Here is a 16,528-nt window from a genome sequence, read left to right as displayed (position 1 = left end):
GTTATGCGCACTTGATGCTGGGAATCTGTCGTCGTCCGGAGAATTAAAGTCCTCCATTCCAAAAGTCGACCTTGGTGGAAGAGGATGGTTTGGTGTGCAGGCCCTTTTATTGATAGATCAACCTTATCTGCTCCACCTAGCTGTAACCCTTAGCATACTTTCATAGAAAGGTTTCACGACGGCGGGTGTGACACGGTGGTGTGGGAGGGTAGTGGGGACGTCAAAAAAATTAGTGCTCAGGCTAAATTGGTGGCCAGATTTGATCGGAGTGATGTCAATGCGGAGACGGAGAGAGGGAGAGGTTGAGTTGGTGAGTTGCTGTGTTGCTTGAGGTTGCCGAAGGAAGGGATCTTGTTATATGGACACTACTTTTTATGATAAGTACACACTTCGGCACATGGGGCGGGGGTGTGGTTTCTGTATTACCATTGGTATGGTAATAAATATCCCATCGCCGCATATCTCTAGAGTATTCATGTATTGTATTTACACATTTCGGGCAGAAGGTGTCTAGTCAGTATTCCTGCAGTACATCTGTATTATTTCTGTAGTACACATAGTAGTAACTACTAATTGATCCTCCGGGGTGACTTGGAGTTTGGGTTGACCCAAAAATGAGACTAACGCCCACGGTTACTGTTGGATTGTTTTAGGTACAGTCTGAAACTTGCTACTTGTTACTTACACTACATGCATAACTGAAACTGACAAACGTCTAACATTTTTATGTCCATTCATCATAACTAACGCCGCGCCCAGTAGATGCGACTTCATAAACCGGGTCGGACCCGGTGACTACACAGTCGGCAGACTTAATACTTTTGGGGTCTGCTTCTGCTTCTGCTTCTGCTCTGCTGATCACATTGCTCCATCGCCTTGCCTTGCCTTGCCTCGTCTCTATCTCTTCTTCAAAGCAAGCTAAGCTAGATCGACTCCGATGCGCCAATTGCTTTTCAATAAAGGTCATCCACACGAGGCCAGTCTGGAGACAGAATGCGGAGGACAGGAAAGAACGATATGCCCGAGTGTAGATGTGTGTCTCGCAAATGGGGTAAAGGAGGAGGGGAACTGTAAAGAAAAAAACGAAAATGGAAAGTGGAAAATGGTAGGTAGAACAAACAAAGGACGAACCCAATAAATGTCGAAAGAGGTAGAAAGGGCGGTTCGGGGGGGGGAGACATAAAGAAACATCATCGGGCAGGTATAGCTTCACAGGAATTCACATCATGCATCATTTCTCCGTAGCTGTTTATGCGCGAGCCTCCTCGGCCTGGGCGCGGTCCTGACGAGGACGGTTACCACCCTTACCGCCGCGCTGGTTGTTGCGCTGGCCCTCGTGGCCACCGGTACCAGTGGACTCGCCGCCACCCAGGGTCAGTTGGGCGGTTGCTAGTCGGTTAGACAGCTCCATCTGTGTGCGGATGGTGTTGGCGAGGTAAGAGACAACCAGGACATCCTGGATGTGGTTGTTGCTGGAGGGGGAGAAAAAATCAAAAGTCAGTAAACAAGTTCAACCCAGCTCAATAGAATGCGGTGGCACATACAAGTCCTTCTCAATATCAGCAGGCTCGACCTTGGGAGCCAAGGCGAGAGCGTTGAGCAGGAATTGACCCATAGCGGTAGAAGCGGGAGCCTCCTCGTCAATCACAGACTCAACGTAGCGCGAAACACGGTCGATCATAGACAGAACCTCCTCAATGGCACGCTCCAGAGCCTCGACATCGGTGGCGATGCTGGTCGAGCGCTCCTCGGTGTCCTTGGCGTTGGCAATGGCCTCGAGACCACTCTTGTCGGCCTCGCCGTATCGGAGCTCGTAAGGGACGGGAATGAAGGCGGCGCTGTCGGCAGCACGCTCGGCGGTGACACCGACGGGGGCAGAGATGTAGGCGCGGGTCTCGAGGTCCTTGCCGGCCTCGGTGGACACGGTAAGGTGAACAGCGGGGTGGGGCCATGTGCCATCACCCTGGCCGCTGTAGAAGTTCTGAATCAAGGCGGAGAAGGTGTTGAGCTCCGAGGCAGTGGCGTACCAGCCGACCAGCACCTCGCGGGGGTTGGCCTTGAGGTGCAAGGCCAGCATCTGCTTGTGATACTCCATATCGACCTCGACCTGGTCCTCAGCCTCGGAGTGGCCCACGGCGAAGGCGGAGCGCACTTCGACCTCACTTCCATCTTCCGAGCGTGTTCCGAGAAGGGTACCGATGACACGGTTCTGGTCGGCATTGCGGCGCAGCGAGTGGTCGAGGATAGAGAAAACGGCCTGGAGGGAAGTTGTGTCAGCGATATGGCTGGCAGCGACCGGGGTTATGGATGTTGGATGTTGGGTGCTGGGTGCTGGTGTTATTGAATGCCCCTCCATATGTCACATACCTGGGGCTGGATGACCACGTTCAAAGGGGCGGTGGTCGGGGCAGTCCCCACGGAGACGGGACCCAGAGGACGGGCAAGGTGGAGGAAGGAATCGGCCATTTTGGTGAGGTGTATAGGTGGTGGATGGTGGAGGGAGTCCCGAAGCCAAACTGGAAGATCTCTTTCGGAGGGACAATTTTCCTCGACGTTGGCCTGAGGCAACCAAGTCTTTGTGTGTGGAATTTTCGCGCTAAGATAAGATAAGGCTACTTACTATGGGAAAGGTATAGTTACTCCCAGCATACTTGTGTAGTTCTCTGCATGTATGACATATTCATGTGCGATATATTGGATATCACGCATTGTGTGCTTTATATTATAGAGTATGCTCAAATTCACACGTCATCCGCTGGACTTAGGGCTATTCGTCCAATGTCCAGCCATATCCCTTGGAAACTGTACGATATACTTCACCAGATTAAGACTACGTAATGAGATCCTGGTTATGAAATTTATAGTTATAAATTAAATCTCCTGGTCCATTCCAGCCTTGGAACACTAGTGGCGGTACGTTGGGCTCCGAAAATAGCTACATTCAACTCCATTTAAGGCTTCATTCTGTCAAGACATTAGTCATTACATCACGTGATTGTTTATCATCACGCCGGGCACTTGAACAAGAGGAACAATGGCCTTGGAAGATTGAAGATGGGGAAAGCTCCAACTTAAACCTTGGAACTTGAACCCCTATTTACTTTAATGATGACGTGACGACCGGTGCCAGTGTTAAGCCTCCAATTTATAGCTCACAACCCACTGGCATTTGTTTCGGCTCCCGGGCTGCTCCTTACTACAACCTGTCAGATATATATCGAGCCACGGCCACTGGCACTGGCACCTGGGATGCGACTTGTTGAACTTGACGCGAAAATCTTACTATTACTATCACTGATAAAACATGGGCACCCCCCTAGGAATTTGGTACCTATGGGGTAGTATTGACTACCTGGCAACTTGAACCGGCGCAAAAGGTCGAAAAGGCTCCGGGCCGGGCCTGATGCTAGTTGACGCCCCGTATAATCATGGCGCAATTGAACCCCTCCTGATTCGCTGGATACGGACCATCCATTGAAAAAGTTCCTTCGTTCCGGTAGAATAGATTCTTTTCTCAAGGAATTTACGCAAGAGGCCTGTGGCTTTTATGTTGAGATGGCTGAGACGATGTATGACTATTTGAAGACACCCGTGGACTGAAAGCCTACGGCTGTTCGTAAAGTTCATCAATCAATCGTGCCATCTGCCGATTTTCACTTGCTTCTTAACGCAACACCTAGGTTGATGACACTCAGATGGATGGTTCGAGCATCACATAAAGCTTAGTTACAAGTGTCCCCAACAGCTGAAAGACAGTCTCCACATTGATCTGCTTGGGGGTGGAGAGTGGGCCGAATCCTCCACGAGCTGCCCAATCTCTTGGCCAATTGATATACAAAATAGGCTAGCGTGTTTGTATATTACTTCGCGAGGATAACTAGCTGCCGATCAACAAGGACAGACGGGCAGGATGAATACTGCGCCACGACTATATAGCCGCGGGCTGGGCACTGAGTGAAAGGATTCGGTCGCAAATATCGTAGAGGAGGATCGACTGGATGGCACGGATCGCGTTTCCAATTCAAACGCGATGGACTAGTACTGTATGTAAGACCAACGAAGACACTAGCTCCACCTCCCTATTCCCACATCGACGAGGCACAGGAAGGCATATCAAGGATACAAACCCCAGTTTCGATGAGAAAATACCTGAGTGAAAATAAAGACTTGCATAAACTCGAACTGAAGAATTGAATCCCATATTTCAACTTGGGCAGAGCGGGCATCTCGGCTAGCTGAGGGGACGGATTAAAGGCTTAGCATATTAGGGCTGAAGCTAAGGCCTAACAAGGAATCAAGCGCGCAGCCAGCGCCAACAGGGAGCCTCCACGGGTCGCACAGACTGCATGGGCTGCATAAGTGAGTGGTGCGCATCCGTGACTCGAGGCAGTTCAAACTCAGATGCTGATCAACATGGGTCAGGCCCCCTTTTAAACACTGACCGTCGCACTTGTTCCTCGATTTTTCATAAAATTTAGGTTGTGAGGCGCAAAAGAAGAATCCTTAAACAAAGGACGTTCTGCCGCTGCTCAAAGTGCTACCTGTCTCACTCAATAATCTGGCACTCGGCTGATTTCGCCCTTGTTTATCCCTTTTCCCTCCTCTCGGCCGCAGTGCGGTCGGTTTGTTTCCTTCAACACATACGACCACGTCGCAAAAATGAGTTCGACTCCTGGTATGTACTCCGACCCTCCTTGCTATCTTATAGACTGACCACTTATCATCAATAGAATATAATAATGATAATACCAAGCCGGAGCCGATCTTGAGTCAGCAAAACCACGAGGATGGCCACGAGGATGGCCCTGTTCCCCGTCTAACGTTGACGATGCCGCGCTTGTCCGCAAAATTGACATGCGTGTACTGCCAATACTATTTGTCATTTATCTCGTCGCGTTTTTGGACCGGTATGTCAATTGGACTTATGTATTCCATGACTTCATTCATGCTGATTCCGTCGATTCTGCCCCAGAGTAAACATCTCGAACGCACTCACCATGAGCATGCCGACTGATTTGAATTTGTATGGTGACCGGGCAAACATAGCCCTTCTGATATTTTACATTCCATACATCATTTTTGAGATCCCCTCAAATATCGTGATGAAGAAGCTTAAACCGCATATCTGGCTTTCGGGATGTATTATTGCCTTTGGTATTGTCATGCTCGGTCAGGCTTTTGTTCAGAGCTACGGCGGTTTGATCGCGACTCGCTTCTTCCTTGGACTTGCCGAGTGTGGTATCTTTCCCGGAAGCTTCTATCTAATCAGTTTCTGGTATAAGCGTGCCGAGGCCCAGAAGCGTTTCACTATGTACTGGTCATCGGTCATTTTTGCCGGTGCCTTTGGCGGCCTGCTTGCCTCTGGTATTGCCAAAATGGATGGCATGCGCGGTCTTGAAAATTGGCGATGGATTTTCTTGCTAGAGGGTATTGCATCAATCCTAGTCGGAATTTTCGCGCTCTTCTTCTGCGCTGATTTCCCCCAGCAAGCATCTTGGTTGACCGATGATGAAAAAGCTGCGGTGATTGCGAAGACTCGCAATTTCGAAGATGATGAGGTCTCGGTTACAAAGTCCGATTTGATTGCGTCTTCAAAAGATCTCAAGCTGTACCTGGCTGGGTTCATGTACTTCAGTGAGTTATCGTTGCCAAGTTGTTACGTTTTTCATGATCTGACCCGAGCAAACAGCGATCGTCGTCCCCATCTACGCTTTCTCTTACTTCGCCCCGACTATTATCAAAGCCTTGGGATACGGAACAATTCAGACCCAGTTGCACAGTGTGCCACCCTTCGCTGCCGCCGTCGGACTCTGCGCTGTAGTAGCATATTTCTCGGACCGATTGAATATTCGCCTTCCGTTCATTCTCCTTGGTCAGCTACTGATCATCATTGGCGTAGCAATCATGTTGACCACGCATGGAAAGGGCCATTTTTCAGCCGAGTATCTCGGCATTTGCTTCATCACCATAGGTGCATTCAGCTCCGGAGCTGTCATCGTCTGCTGGGTCCTGATGAACATGCAGGGCCACAAGGAGCGAAGTATCGGGTCTGGTTGGGTGATTGGTGTCGGTAATGCAGGTGGTATCGTCGCTGTTTTCTGTTTCACCAAAGACGATGCCCCTTTGTATCATCGTGGCTACTGGATTCTGATGGGTATCACGCTCGCCGGCGTGGTGCTTAGTTTGTTATATGCCTCAGTTATTCTCCGCGACCGCCGCCGTCAGATCCGTACTGAGGGCAAGGTCGACAAGGAGAAGATATTGTCTCTTTAAAAATTTTAATATCTGACCTCATTTTTGGGACTGGGATCTGGATTGCCGGTTTCCGATCTTTTCTGAGGTGACTCGAAGACCGTATAACGATCCCGAAGGAATAAAATCTCAGTGTATCTACCGTCCAGAGGGTTCACCGGGCAAGACTTTTCTGCTTGTATATTTGTCGAACTAATGGTAATTTTGAATCTAGAAATGCTATTCTACTGGTAACTACCGGCGATCAGGGTCAATGATTTTGCTCCCAGAAAGATAATAATTCCCTGACATGGAGATGAAGTACCGATTTTATATGAGGTGTTGATAAAATGAGCTGCGAACGCAAAGAAAAATTTAAGTTAGAGTTTCTAGTAACTAATAGTTGCCTAGCTGGCAGTGCCTGGCGAAATATGTAACCCGTCGGGATTCTATGTGGGAACCCCTCAACCCCGCATATCATTTCTTCAGAGAAATTATCTATTACATCCACTCACAGACAGGCATAGTTTCTTATTCTTATCAAGACTTCTAAAAAGACTTCTTTCTTTCTCCCATCATGCTATCTGCAAGAGGATCAGCCTGGGGAAAAGCCGATTTCGCCCATGGCAAACAAGATCTCTACGACCCTTCTGCAAACCCCAACGGCGTTGTCAGCTTTGCAAATGCCGAAAATGTATCCCACCACAACGCCTCTTACAGATGGGAAGACTGCTGATAAATAATAGTGGCTACTCCATGACGATCTGACCGCTTATCTCGATAAACAGGTAGCTGGCGCAAGCCTCAGCCCAGACACCTAGTCACGACTGACCATACAAAGACATTAGAAAAACAATGCTGTTCATACGGCGAAGGCTACACAGGGTCTTTAAGACTCCGATCCGCAATGAAAAACCACCTCAACACGTATTTCAATCCATTCGCACCAGTCGATGCCGAAGAGGTCACCTTCGCAGCCGGAGTCACGTGCCTAAATGAGCTATGCGCCCTTCTCTTGTGCGACCCAGACGACTCAATTCTTTTAATCGGCCCTGTATATGGATCCTTTACACGAGATCTCACCACCAAGACTAGGTAGGCAAAGCACGTCCCTACTAATGTCGTGACTATTTGGTACCAGACCCGACAAGTTGATGAATATGCTCCCAGCGTACACTTAGAGTACATACATGTCGGTGAAAAAGATCAATTCTCACCCGGCAGCATCGCCGAAATCGAGGCTGGATTCGAAGCAGCAAAAGCGCGAGGCAAGTATATCAAAGCATTATTCATATGCAACCCGCACAATCCGCTTGGAAGATGCTATCCTCGGGAAACATTGATCGAGCTGCATCGTCTATGCGCGAGGAAGGGTATTCATCTGGTCAGCGATGAGATTTATGCTTTATCAGTTTATGAGCGGGATGATAGGCCTTTGGAAACATTTACCTCCGTTCGATCGATTGATTGCACCGGGATCATTAGCCCTGACCAGGTTCATGTTCTTTATGGGATGTCAAAGGTATTCCGAATCTCCAGATACACAGAAAATGAACGACGGGACTGAGCTTTATGAAAAGGACTTTGCCGCATGTGGAATGCGATTAGGCTGTGTGATCTCGCAAAATAAAGAATTTAACAAAGCGATCCGAGCTCTTTGGTGAGACTAACAACTAACTATCTCGATCTGTCGCGAAAAGGAAATGATAATGAACTAACCCGACACAATTACTTAGCCGCTTTTCTTCTCCTTCCCAAATTTCTATGAGCCTCGCAGCAACATTGCTAGAAGACCAGGAGTTCATTCGAAAGTTCTTAGCAAAGTCGCATACACTCCTACTTCGGAATAGACTATTAGCAGAAGAACTCCTCAAACAAGCCGGTATTGACTTTTATGACAAAGGGTACGGTTTCTAACCAGCCTTTATTTCTGAAATTATATTGGAAAAGGTTTCAGGGTTCCAGTCAACTAATTTGGCGAATCACAACAGGAATGCAGGATTCTTCATCTGGATCGATTTGAGTCCGCATCTTCGCAGTGAAAATACTGAAGGAGATGCATGGGCTGCTGAAAGACTTCTTTCGGGTCGCTTCGCACAGGCAGGTGTCATCATGTCTACTGGTGAACAGTATCAAGCCCAAGAGCCTGGTAGATTTCGGATTATATTTTGTGTGGACGAAGAGACTCTGCGGGAGGGGATTAGAAGGTTAGTTCAATGTGCCTAGTATCTGGGATTCCCTGCGAAGAACTTTACTGAGAATGAGGCTTTTGCAGGATATCTGCTGTTTTGAAAAATTGATCGATGGGTAAATTGACCGCAGGGCATGATTTTGAAGATAATAATATCAGCATTTCATTTCACCACATTAGATAACCATTTGATACATAAATATGAATAATAGTATGTTCCGCTGGGCCTCCTTCCTTTCCTTTTTCTCCGGGTATTGCAAGAGGCAGACTGTCTCTCGGTTCAAAGTAACAACAGTCGCACGGTAACGAGAACAATGGTCCACAATGCCCCTACTTTTTCTCCTTCGTACAGATACAGATCTCCTCAGATTGTTGTCCGCCGTGCTCGTTGGAAATTTCAATCCGCTGATTAAGACGACTGATCCTTTTTCTCAAAAGATTGACTTGTCGGGCAAGAAGCTGAAGTGTCCCACAGCAATCGTCCTGTCCGTTGTTCAATTGTCTGCGCCATGAACCGAGATTTTCGATCACGTTGTTATAAAGATCGAGCGAGGTTTCATGGAACTTGGTCCGTTCTTTGAATTTTCTCTTCTGCAGAGCTTTAGGTCAGCGAGAATCTGACAGAGCAAGGTATGATGGGGGTTTCCTTGTACAGTACCTTGGCCAGCTCGCAGTAGCGGCAAACTGATTTATTCGCAGAACGATCGGCGGCTTCGAATGGAGCAAGACCTTTATCGAATTGGAGTTCGAGCTGGCTCACATCATCGTGCAAGGATAGGACCTGGGAATTGACTCGTTAGTAGGTATCCGAAGCGCAAGTTTCAGGATGTAGGACCGGCTTTTGTTTACCCGGGCTAGCCATTGCATTTCAGCGTTCCGAAGGCGGTCCACGTTTTTGAATCCCTCCAACTGATGTTCCAGGGCTGTAATGCGCCCGCTCTGGCTCGAGTTCTTTAGATTCGTGAGCGGGAATTCGAGATGAGGACGGGCCTCAGGTCTTGCTCTGGACGTACTTGAATCTGGATAGCCAGGACGTTGAAAGACGTCAGAAGTTCGATAGGGACCCATCCATTGATGAAGCACCAAGCCTGGTAAATCCAGCATTGTAGAGCTGCCCAAACACCCATGTTGAACAGAATGTTCGGTGGGATAGTTGGGGATGAGTTAGAAGACAGGAGTTGAATGTCAGACAAGAAGGGTTTTGAGGTGTGAGTTGAAGGTCGAGAATGAGCTGGGGTGAATGGGGAAGGTGCGACAGACCACACCGTTCCTTCTCAGACCGGACTCAGCACGACACAGTACACTCTGTACAGGAGTGGCATAGTCTACAGTATCAGAGAACTGTATTTTACCATCTGGTTGACAGTTATTTTGACATAACTGCCGTGAAACCTGCATATATTGGGGTACCAAGAGGAAGTGATATGCACAGGGTGACCCAGCTTATATCCGAGTGTAGTATACTCCGAACCCTAACTTCGCCTACAGCCCTAACATACAGATTTTATAGATAGCCAAGCATCAGAGTGTCTTCATTTCCCATCACACCTTACATCGTAGCATAAGCCTAAACTAACCAGCAGTAATAGCCAACATCCTCTTCCTCCTTCCCATCCCCATCCCCATCACCATCGGCATATCCACATCCATCCTATCCCCTCTCTCCCCAACAATAACCTCCCTCAAATCCTCCCTCAACCGCACAGCATCTCTGACCAACTCCCCCTCAACAACCCCCCTAGAAGCAACATCACACCTAGCCGTAACAGCAAGATCAAACATCTCCAACCCCCGAACCTCAAGCAACGGCTTAACCCACCCCTCACTAACATCAAGCTTCAACCTCTGCCCCAACCCGCCCCCCCACCAAAACCGGCCCGCCACCAACCATCAACCCCGTAAACCGTCCCAAATCAACACTCAACTTCAATGTCCGTAACCCAGGTAATTCCCTCGCAACACAATTCCAGAATCTAACCCAAAGCTCATCACTATGCGTATGCGCATATATAGACCCCTTATGCTCCTGCCCACTAAGCGGTGTCCAAACTGGCATCCACTGAACCGTCAGACTCGTGATAGCTCGTCTAGCGCGGTTTGAGAGTGATCCAGCAAAGGAGAGGAATGTGTATAAGTCATCGACGTCAATTGTGTTGTTTTTATAGAGTGCTGTTTGAGTTTCGGCATAGAGGGCTTTACAGGTTCGTAAAAGGGTGACCGGGGTGGTGGAAAGGGTTGAGGGTAGATCGGTGTGCGTGTGTGGGTAGAGTAGTCTATCTGTGTGGCCGGGGATTCGGCCGTCGTAGATGCGCCACCGGGCTGGGGTTTTGGGGCAGCAGTGGCGGTGGTGGGTGAGAGCGGTGTTTGTGCTGGTGCTGGTGGAGGTGCATCTAACGTGCTTTATTTTGTTTTTTATTTGGACGAGGTGAAGGGTATCGGAGCCGAAGACGTAGCCCCATATCATGGTGCGGATTTCGAAGGGTAATTTTGTGAGTAAGGGGGTTGTTTGGGGGGTGCTTTCTGTCCAGTCTATTCCGGGTGTGTCTAGTGGTTCTTCGGATGTGGGTGTACTAGTAGTATATGGAGTTGTTGATGCTGATGTTGATGTTGATGTAATGCCCGGTCCAGCAGGCGAGCAGATAGCACGGTCATGAATCAACTCGCAGACTTGGTCTTGCCATTTTCGGCCGGTTGAGTAGTAATGCCAGATGGAGTAGGGGTCGCGGACCAGCCAGGCGTCGAAGTGGCGCATGTTGGCTGTATGGCAAAGATGGAAATGAGGTGAGATGGAGATGGAGTCAATGGAAGATCTGCATTGTGCAAAGTCTGGGGAAAAGTGGGCTTCTGCTCCACTATATACTCCACGCTCCTTTCTCGCATCCCCATTCAGCCATGACGATAAATGGTAGAGATTTCCCTCGTAGCCTCTCCACAGAGGCAATTGGCAGCTGCAGCTGTGAGTGGTCGACGATGAATGCAGCGCGGGCAATCCCGGCGTGTAACCTTATGACGTCACGTGGAGCAGTGTGCTCCGTGGAGCAGCAGAGATACGAGTATAGTATAGGATAATTAGAAGATCTTGTTTATTCAGGACGAGTAGTACTAGTATAGTATGGTTATTATAGTTGATTGGCAGCGTGGTATACTAGTTGGTGGATTGTGGATGTAGTTACTAGTAGTATAAACAGAGAAGTCTAGATCTAGAGTCAAGTTTGTACACTTAGATATACCCAGATTAGCACCAATAGCCCTGGATATATGCCATCTACTGCGCAATACTTTGCACACTCTCCTCCTGTCTCTCCTCACCCTCTCTCCCTCCCTCACCCCCTCCCCCGCTGCACCTTTGCATCATCACCACCACCATCACCCCCCTTCACCCGGGCCCCCTCCTGCATGACAGCCACATAAACCGCACAGGCCAAAATAAGCCCAGATCCAGCCCAAGCTACCCCATCAAGCGTCGTCCCCCAAACTACCTTATCATAAAACAGCGCAAAAAGCATCTGCGTATACACCATGCTAGTCGCCTTAGACCCTTGCTTCCCCTTACCAGCTCCCCCTCCCCCTCCCATCACGCTTCGCGGCGGCACATAAGACAACCCCGCCGTAAGCAAAAACTGAAGCAAAAACCCACAAACACCCAATCCAACCATAAAACTCCACTCTTTGAGGGTGGTCGGGACCCGGAACTCCACGCTGGGGAGCACCAGCATAGCCAGCAGCGATATAATCGTCGTCACGCTGGAGAAATACGTCACAGAGACAAGCGGGTGTGCGCGACGACCTATCATTCGAATAGATGTGTATGCGCCCGCTGCGCCGAGAACGCCGATACTGGCTACTATTGTTGCGAGGACGTGGTGGTATGCGTCTGCTTTGTCGGGGCTTTCACCAGCGCCAGGTTCGCTGCGCGGTGTCGAGCGAAACGGACGCGCAATTAAAACAACGCCCACAAGACTAATAACCGCTGCAACCTGTTGACGGCGCGAGAACGTTTCACCCGGTATAAAGAACGAACAGGCGTAGCATGTCATTATGGGCGCTAGGAAGGTTATCACCGTTGCTTCGGATAAGGGTAGGTATTGGACTGAGTAGTAGAGGGCGTAAACGCCTGTGAAACCGCAGACGGCGCGGAAGAGGAGGAGCGGAAGGACTGGTCGTGTGCCGAGTGGGTGTGGGGTTTTCGCGATGAACATGTAGATGTAGCTTGCTAGGGCTGTTATGGACATTCGGGCGAATAGGATCTGATTTGGACAAAGAAGGGAAGAGAGGTTAGCATTAGTTTTGGCATGGCATTGGCATTGAGTTGTCAGATGCAAGTGCTGGCTGGGCTGGGCGTACCTGGAAAGGATGCATCGAACTATGAATCTCAAGAACTTGAGTCATGACATTCATACTTGCGCCGAACATTTGCGCCAAGAGCACGAGGATCATGCCCTTATTCCTGAGCCAGAAGATGCGTGCTTTGGCGGCGTATTTTGTGCGTGGACGGGTGGATGCTGCGAGTGCATCTGCATTTTCCTCCTCCTCGTCTTCTTCGATGGGTCGCGGCTCGTACTCGGCCAATGACTCGAGATCGGGATCATCGTGGTAGGGCTGGGGAAGCGGGGCATCTGGGTGGTTCTGATAATCCCTGTCCTGTCGTGATTGTGCTTGTGCTTGTGTCTGAGTTTCAGCTTGTTGGTGGGAGGGTGCTGGTTGGTGGGGGGGATTCTTCCGACATTTTTTCAATCTGTGATGTCGGGCAGGTCGACTCTGCGCCGGATGGTGGCTTTTATTGTGTATTTTCAAAGAGTATATCCATGAGAATATACAAGGAGGGAATAAAATGGGAAAAAAGAAGAGGCGAGGAGTGGCGAGTGGGTGAGATATGTACAATCAAGAGTTGGAGAGGGAAAAAAAAAAAGATGCGCGATGTCGGCGGGTGACTTTGACCGCTAACGAACTTGTACAACAAAGTAGTTACTACTGGTTAGTAGTACTGCTAAACCGATGATTCACGGTCATTCGCATATATACCAAATAATGTCCGGCAACTATTGGCTTTCCCTTTCTGTTTTAGTGCTCACCCCCTCGCCGCCTTTACTCACTCAGTAGAATTGAGCACGGCCCTGAGCGGCCTGAGCTGAGCAGTGATCATTATGTAATCAAACTGATCACTTAGTTATTTATATTTCAAGATTATTGTGGTCCTGGTGATTGCTATTCAGGAGATTGTGATGGCGCCAATGGTGGGCTCAGCCTAAACGGCGAATGTGGACCGTCTTTCCTGGGGAACAAGACTTGTGTTGGGACTCAGTTTGGAGACTGTTGCTCAACTGCGGGATACTGTGGAAGCACTGCCGACTGCTGTGGTGCCGGACAATGTTACGCCGGGGCATGTCTTTAGATTTCAAGTTCTTAGTGCAGTCCAGTAATACAAATCTTGCGCTATATCCGCTCCTGATAGATTTCTGGCAAACATAGATCCTTGTGTCTCCAGCTTACAGTTCCCCAGTTACGGAAATCAACCAAATGTTTAAGTGATATTCTACTATTATCAAACGATCTCACCAAGGATTGAAATATTCTCTCCAATGCTCTTCAGTGTCAGCCTCCTTAAACATGTCAATGCCACCGACAACACCGTCTTCATCCACCTGCCAATCACCCAATTCCACCCGCTCAGCCCAACTTTCCAAAACTTTGTGTAGATACGAGCCGCGGGAGTCCCAAGGTGAATAGCCACTATAGCCACTTAAAAAACCTCCTTTATAAAGCCGATCAGGCCCCCCAGCCCCCGCAAACATAGCATCTTTGAATGGAATCCCATTGCTACTTCGAGCAAACGCATTCCCGCCAACACTAAACGGGAGTAAGAGTCGGCTTTGGTTGTCAGATTTCCAGTTGTAATCTTTATCGGTGGGTTCAATGTATAAACCAGAGGGGATGTTCTCTGCCTTCCCATCGGGAAACCACGGCCGAGTCCAGGGTGACTTGTTTTCTCTCTCCCCTCGGAACAAGAGTAAGGGGAATGAAGATGTCTCCTGGTTGGTACTATATAAGTCTGGGATCAGAACATTATGGCGGCGGTCGGCCAGTGGTTGATTTGTGAATTCAGTCGGGGTTTGGAGTCGAATGCCAGGGGCAAGATGGCGAAATTTAAGATGGCGGATAGGAAGAGCAGCAAGAAAAGATCTGATAAACCAGTCCGCTTCTATGAAAGACGCATCTAGGACCGATTCTGAGTATGGGAGAACTATATCTTCGAGGCTTGATTGTTTGTGGTCATTGTCTTGCGTTGTATGCATCGAATTTGATGGAAGTCGAATCTCGATGGCATCAAGAAGACGAGTGAAGGCACCGACAGCCCGCTCAACGTCCATCACAGTATACTGGTGGGTCTCCCAAGGGAATGTCTCGAAAGAATAATCTTCAGACCTCTTCTGACGATCCGAATACGTTGTGATCTTGCCCTCATCCGCCATGTCCAGATAGACTTGTAAAATATTTTGCAAGGGCCGCCATGGCCACCGTCTTCTATCACACCAAATCATCTCTTCCCAGTGTGGGACGAAAGCTGCAAGTTCGGTCTCTTGATCGAACCTTTTTAGCGTGTAAATATTCGTCTTCACAGGTAGCAACGCTTAGGAAACTCACAATATGCCGACTTCTTCATCGCTCTGTATTCGCGTTGAGGGATACAACCAGACATAACGATCACCCCACCACCTGAGCATAGAGATAGAAGCAAAGAGATCATCTTTCCCATTCAACGCTATGAGGTAATAGAAGAGATTGAAACCCGAATCAGGGTCGAATATAATAGCTTTCGCCGACCGTAGGAATCTGATCAATTTCGGATTTAGTCGAGATGCGAGATCGAATGGGATAGGCGAGGACTCTTCCCACCAGCTCTTGGACGGGATTGAATCGGCATCTCGTCCGGCTCCAATCCATGCCTGTTCAAGGATCTGGTTGTGAAGGTGCGCCGATAAATCGGGATCAAATTTCAATGACATGGCTAAGACATAGGTCTGGGATTTTTGGTGGGGAGATGCGAAAAGAGAGATGAGTACCAATCGGCAAATTTCGAAGCGGGAGATCTCGATTTTTGAAGCTAGACCGGCATACCCCGACAACGCTCCACCGTGCACATTAGCCATCACCCAACAATCGAGGATTGCTAATTGAACGACCCCCTACCTTGCCACATTTTTGTTACTTGGACCACCCTCATTTCTAATCCAGGATTCGTATGTATTTAGTATATAATCTCAGATACACCTTTGCCATATTCAAAGTACCCCTGATATCTAGCTAAGTTTGCTGTCACCATCACTGTCTTGTACTAGTAGACATATACTGCCTTTAGGAAGTAAATTATATTAAGCTAGCCATAACCTACTAGTCCATCCTAAAAATTGAGGTCTCTACAAGAAATCATGATCCATCTGCCAACTATATTATTGCTTGGCGGATATTGTAAGCTGTATTACGGTCACTATCAGGTATTATGATCACTCCCTATTATCAACATCGGGATCGGTATTAGTATTAGTATTATTATTCATATTGTCGTCCCTATTATAAGCTGGAATTCAAATAGTATCAAGGTAAACAAGAATAAAATCTAAGACATTCAGGTAATAGTGATAGTGGAAGAGATAGACAGGAGTGTGTGGGAGAGAACAGACATAAGAAGGTACTTTGAATATAGCGAAGGTATATCCGAAATTTTTATGCGCTCCGACATCAGATTCTCGTACTCGTTAGATCATGCGCAACTTACACTTAAGCAGAGTAAGATGGACCGCCGCCACAAAGAAGTACAGATTGTTCTTACAAAGACAGGAGACGAAGCGTGCCTCGTAGACGCGCTTCAAAAGCTACTACTTCTCGACCCCAAAGGGCCCGATGCCCCGTTATTCTCCTTCTACCGAAAACCATTCAGTCGCAATCATTTCCTCTCTACATTATCTACTAATCTGAGAGCACTTAGAATACAGACAGACGGCTACTCAGGCCACAGCTTTCGAAAGGGTGCGGCTCAACATGCGCACGATAGTAGGATCCTCGACGACCAGATCCAGATACTCTGGAGATGGACCTCGGAGGCATTGA

At 48.5% G+C, this 16,528-nt stretch overlaps 7 protein-coding genes across 7 annotated transcripts; 2 read left to right on the top strand and 5 right to left on the bottom strand.

Moving 5' to 3' along the window:
- Positions 1–1,249: 1,249 nt before the first annotated feature.
- Positions 1,250–2,466, bottom strand: N7481_002734 (eukaryotic translation initiation factor 3 subunit F; the record flags this gene model as incomplete). Its single annotated transcript, XM_057261953.1, has 3 exons — positions 1,250–1,472; positions 1,545–2,257; positions 2,368–2,466. The coding sequence occupies 3 exons, from the start codon at positions 2,464–2,466 to the stop codon at positions 1,250–1,252; spliced, it is 1,035 nt and encodes a 344-aa protein (XP_057126885.1).
- A 2,193-nt stretch (positions 2,467–4,659) lies between these two features.
- Positions 4,660–6,273, top strand: N7481_002733 (uncharacterized protein; the record flags this gene model as incomplete). Its single annotated transcript, XM_057261952.1, has 4 exons — positions 4,660–4,675; positions 4,731–4,907; positions 4,975–5,634; positions 5,690–6,273. 4 exons carry the CDS (start codon positions 4,660–4,662, stop codon positions 6,271–6,273), a joined length of 1,437 nt encoding a protein of 478 aa, XP_057126884.1.
- Positions 6,274–7,781: 1,508 nt separating this feature from the next.
- On the top strand, positions 7,782–8,457 carry N7481_002732 (acc synthase; the record flags this gene model as incomplete). Its single annotated transcript, XM_057261951.1, has 3 exons — positions 7,782–7,891; positions 8,001–8,135; positions 8,223–8,457. The coding sequence occupies 3 exons, from the start codon at positions 7,782–7,784 to the stop codon at positions 8,455–8,457; spliced, it is 480 nt and encodes a 159-aa protein (XP_057126883.1).
- Positions 8,458–8,752: 295 nt separating this feature from the next.
- N7481_002731 (uncharacterized protein) lies at positions 8,753–9,549 on the bottom strand (the record flags this gene model as incomplete). The annotated part of the gene is made up of 4 exons (XM_057261950.1): positions 8,753–9,013; positions 9,081–9,203; positions 9,272–9,373; positions 9,436–9,549. The coding sequence occupies 4 exons, from the start codon at positions 9,547–9,549 to the stop codon at positions 8,753–8,755; spliced, it is 600 nt and encodes a 199-aa protein (XP_057126882.1).
- A 704-nt stretch (positions 9,550–10,253) lies between these two features.
- On the bottom strand, positions 10,254–11,174 carry N7481_002730 (uncharacterized protein; the record flags this gene model as incomplete). The annotated part of the gene is made up of 1 exon (XM_057261949.1): positions 10,254–11,174. One exon carries the CDS (start codon positions 11,172–11,174, stop codon positions 10,254–10,256), a length of 921 nt encoding a protein of 306 aa, XP_057126881.1.
- A 571-nt stretch (positions 11,175–11,745) lies between these two features.
- On the bottom strand, positions 11,746–13,806 carry N7481_002729 (DMT family transporter; the record flags this gene model as incomplete). Its single annotated transcript, XM_057261948.1, has 3 exons — positions 11,746–12,669; positions 12,767–13,119; positions 13,755–13,806. 3 exons carry the CDS (start codon positions 13,804–13,806, stop codon positions 11,746–11,748), a joined length of 1,329 nt encoding a protein of 442 aa, XP_057126880.1.
- Positions 13,807–13,974: 168 nt separating this feature from the next.
- Positions 13,975–15,426, bottom strand: N7481_002728 (uncharacterized protein; the record flags this gene model as incomplete). Its single annotated transcript, XM_057261947.1, has 2 exons — positions 13,975–15,010; positions 15,065–15,426. The coding sequence occupies 2 exons, from the start codon at positions 15,424–15,426 to the stop codon at positions 13,975–13,977; spliced, it is 1,398 nt and encodes a 465-aa protein (XP_057126879.1).
- Between the last annotated feature and the right edge of the window lie 1,102 nt (positions 15,427–16,528).

This window comes from Penicillium waksmanii (genome assembly GCF_028829765.1).
Source record: "Penicillium waksmanii strain IBT 27052 chromosome Unknown utg000002l:1.0-3326099.0:1.0-3328782.0, whole genome shotgun sequence".
NCBI lineage: Eukaryota > Fungi > Ascomycota > Eurotiomycetes > Eurotiales > Aspergillaceae > Penicillium > Penicillium waksmanii.
This window is presented reverse-complemented; position numbering and strand designations above follow the sequence as displayed.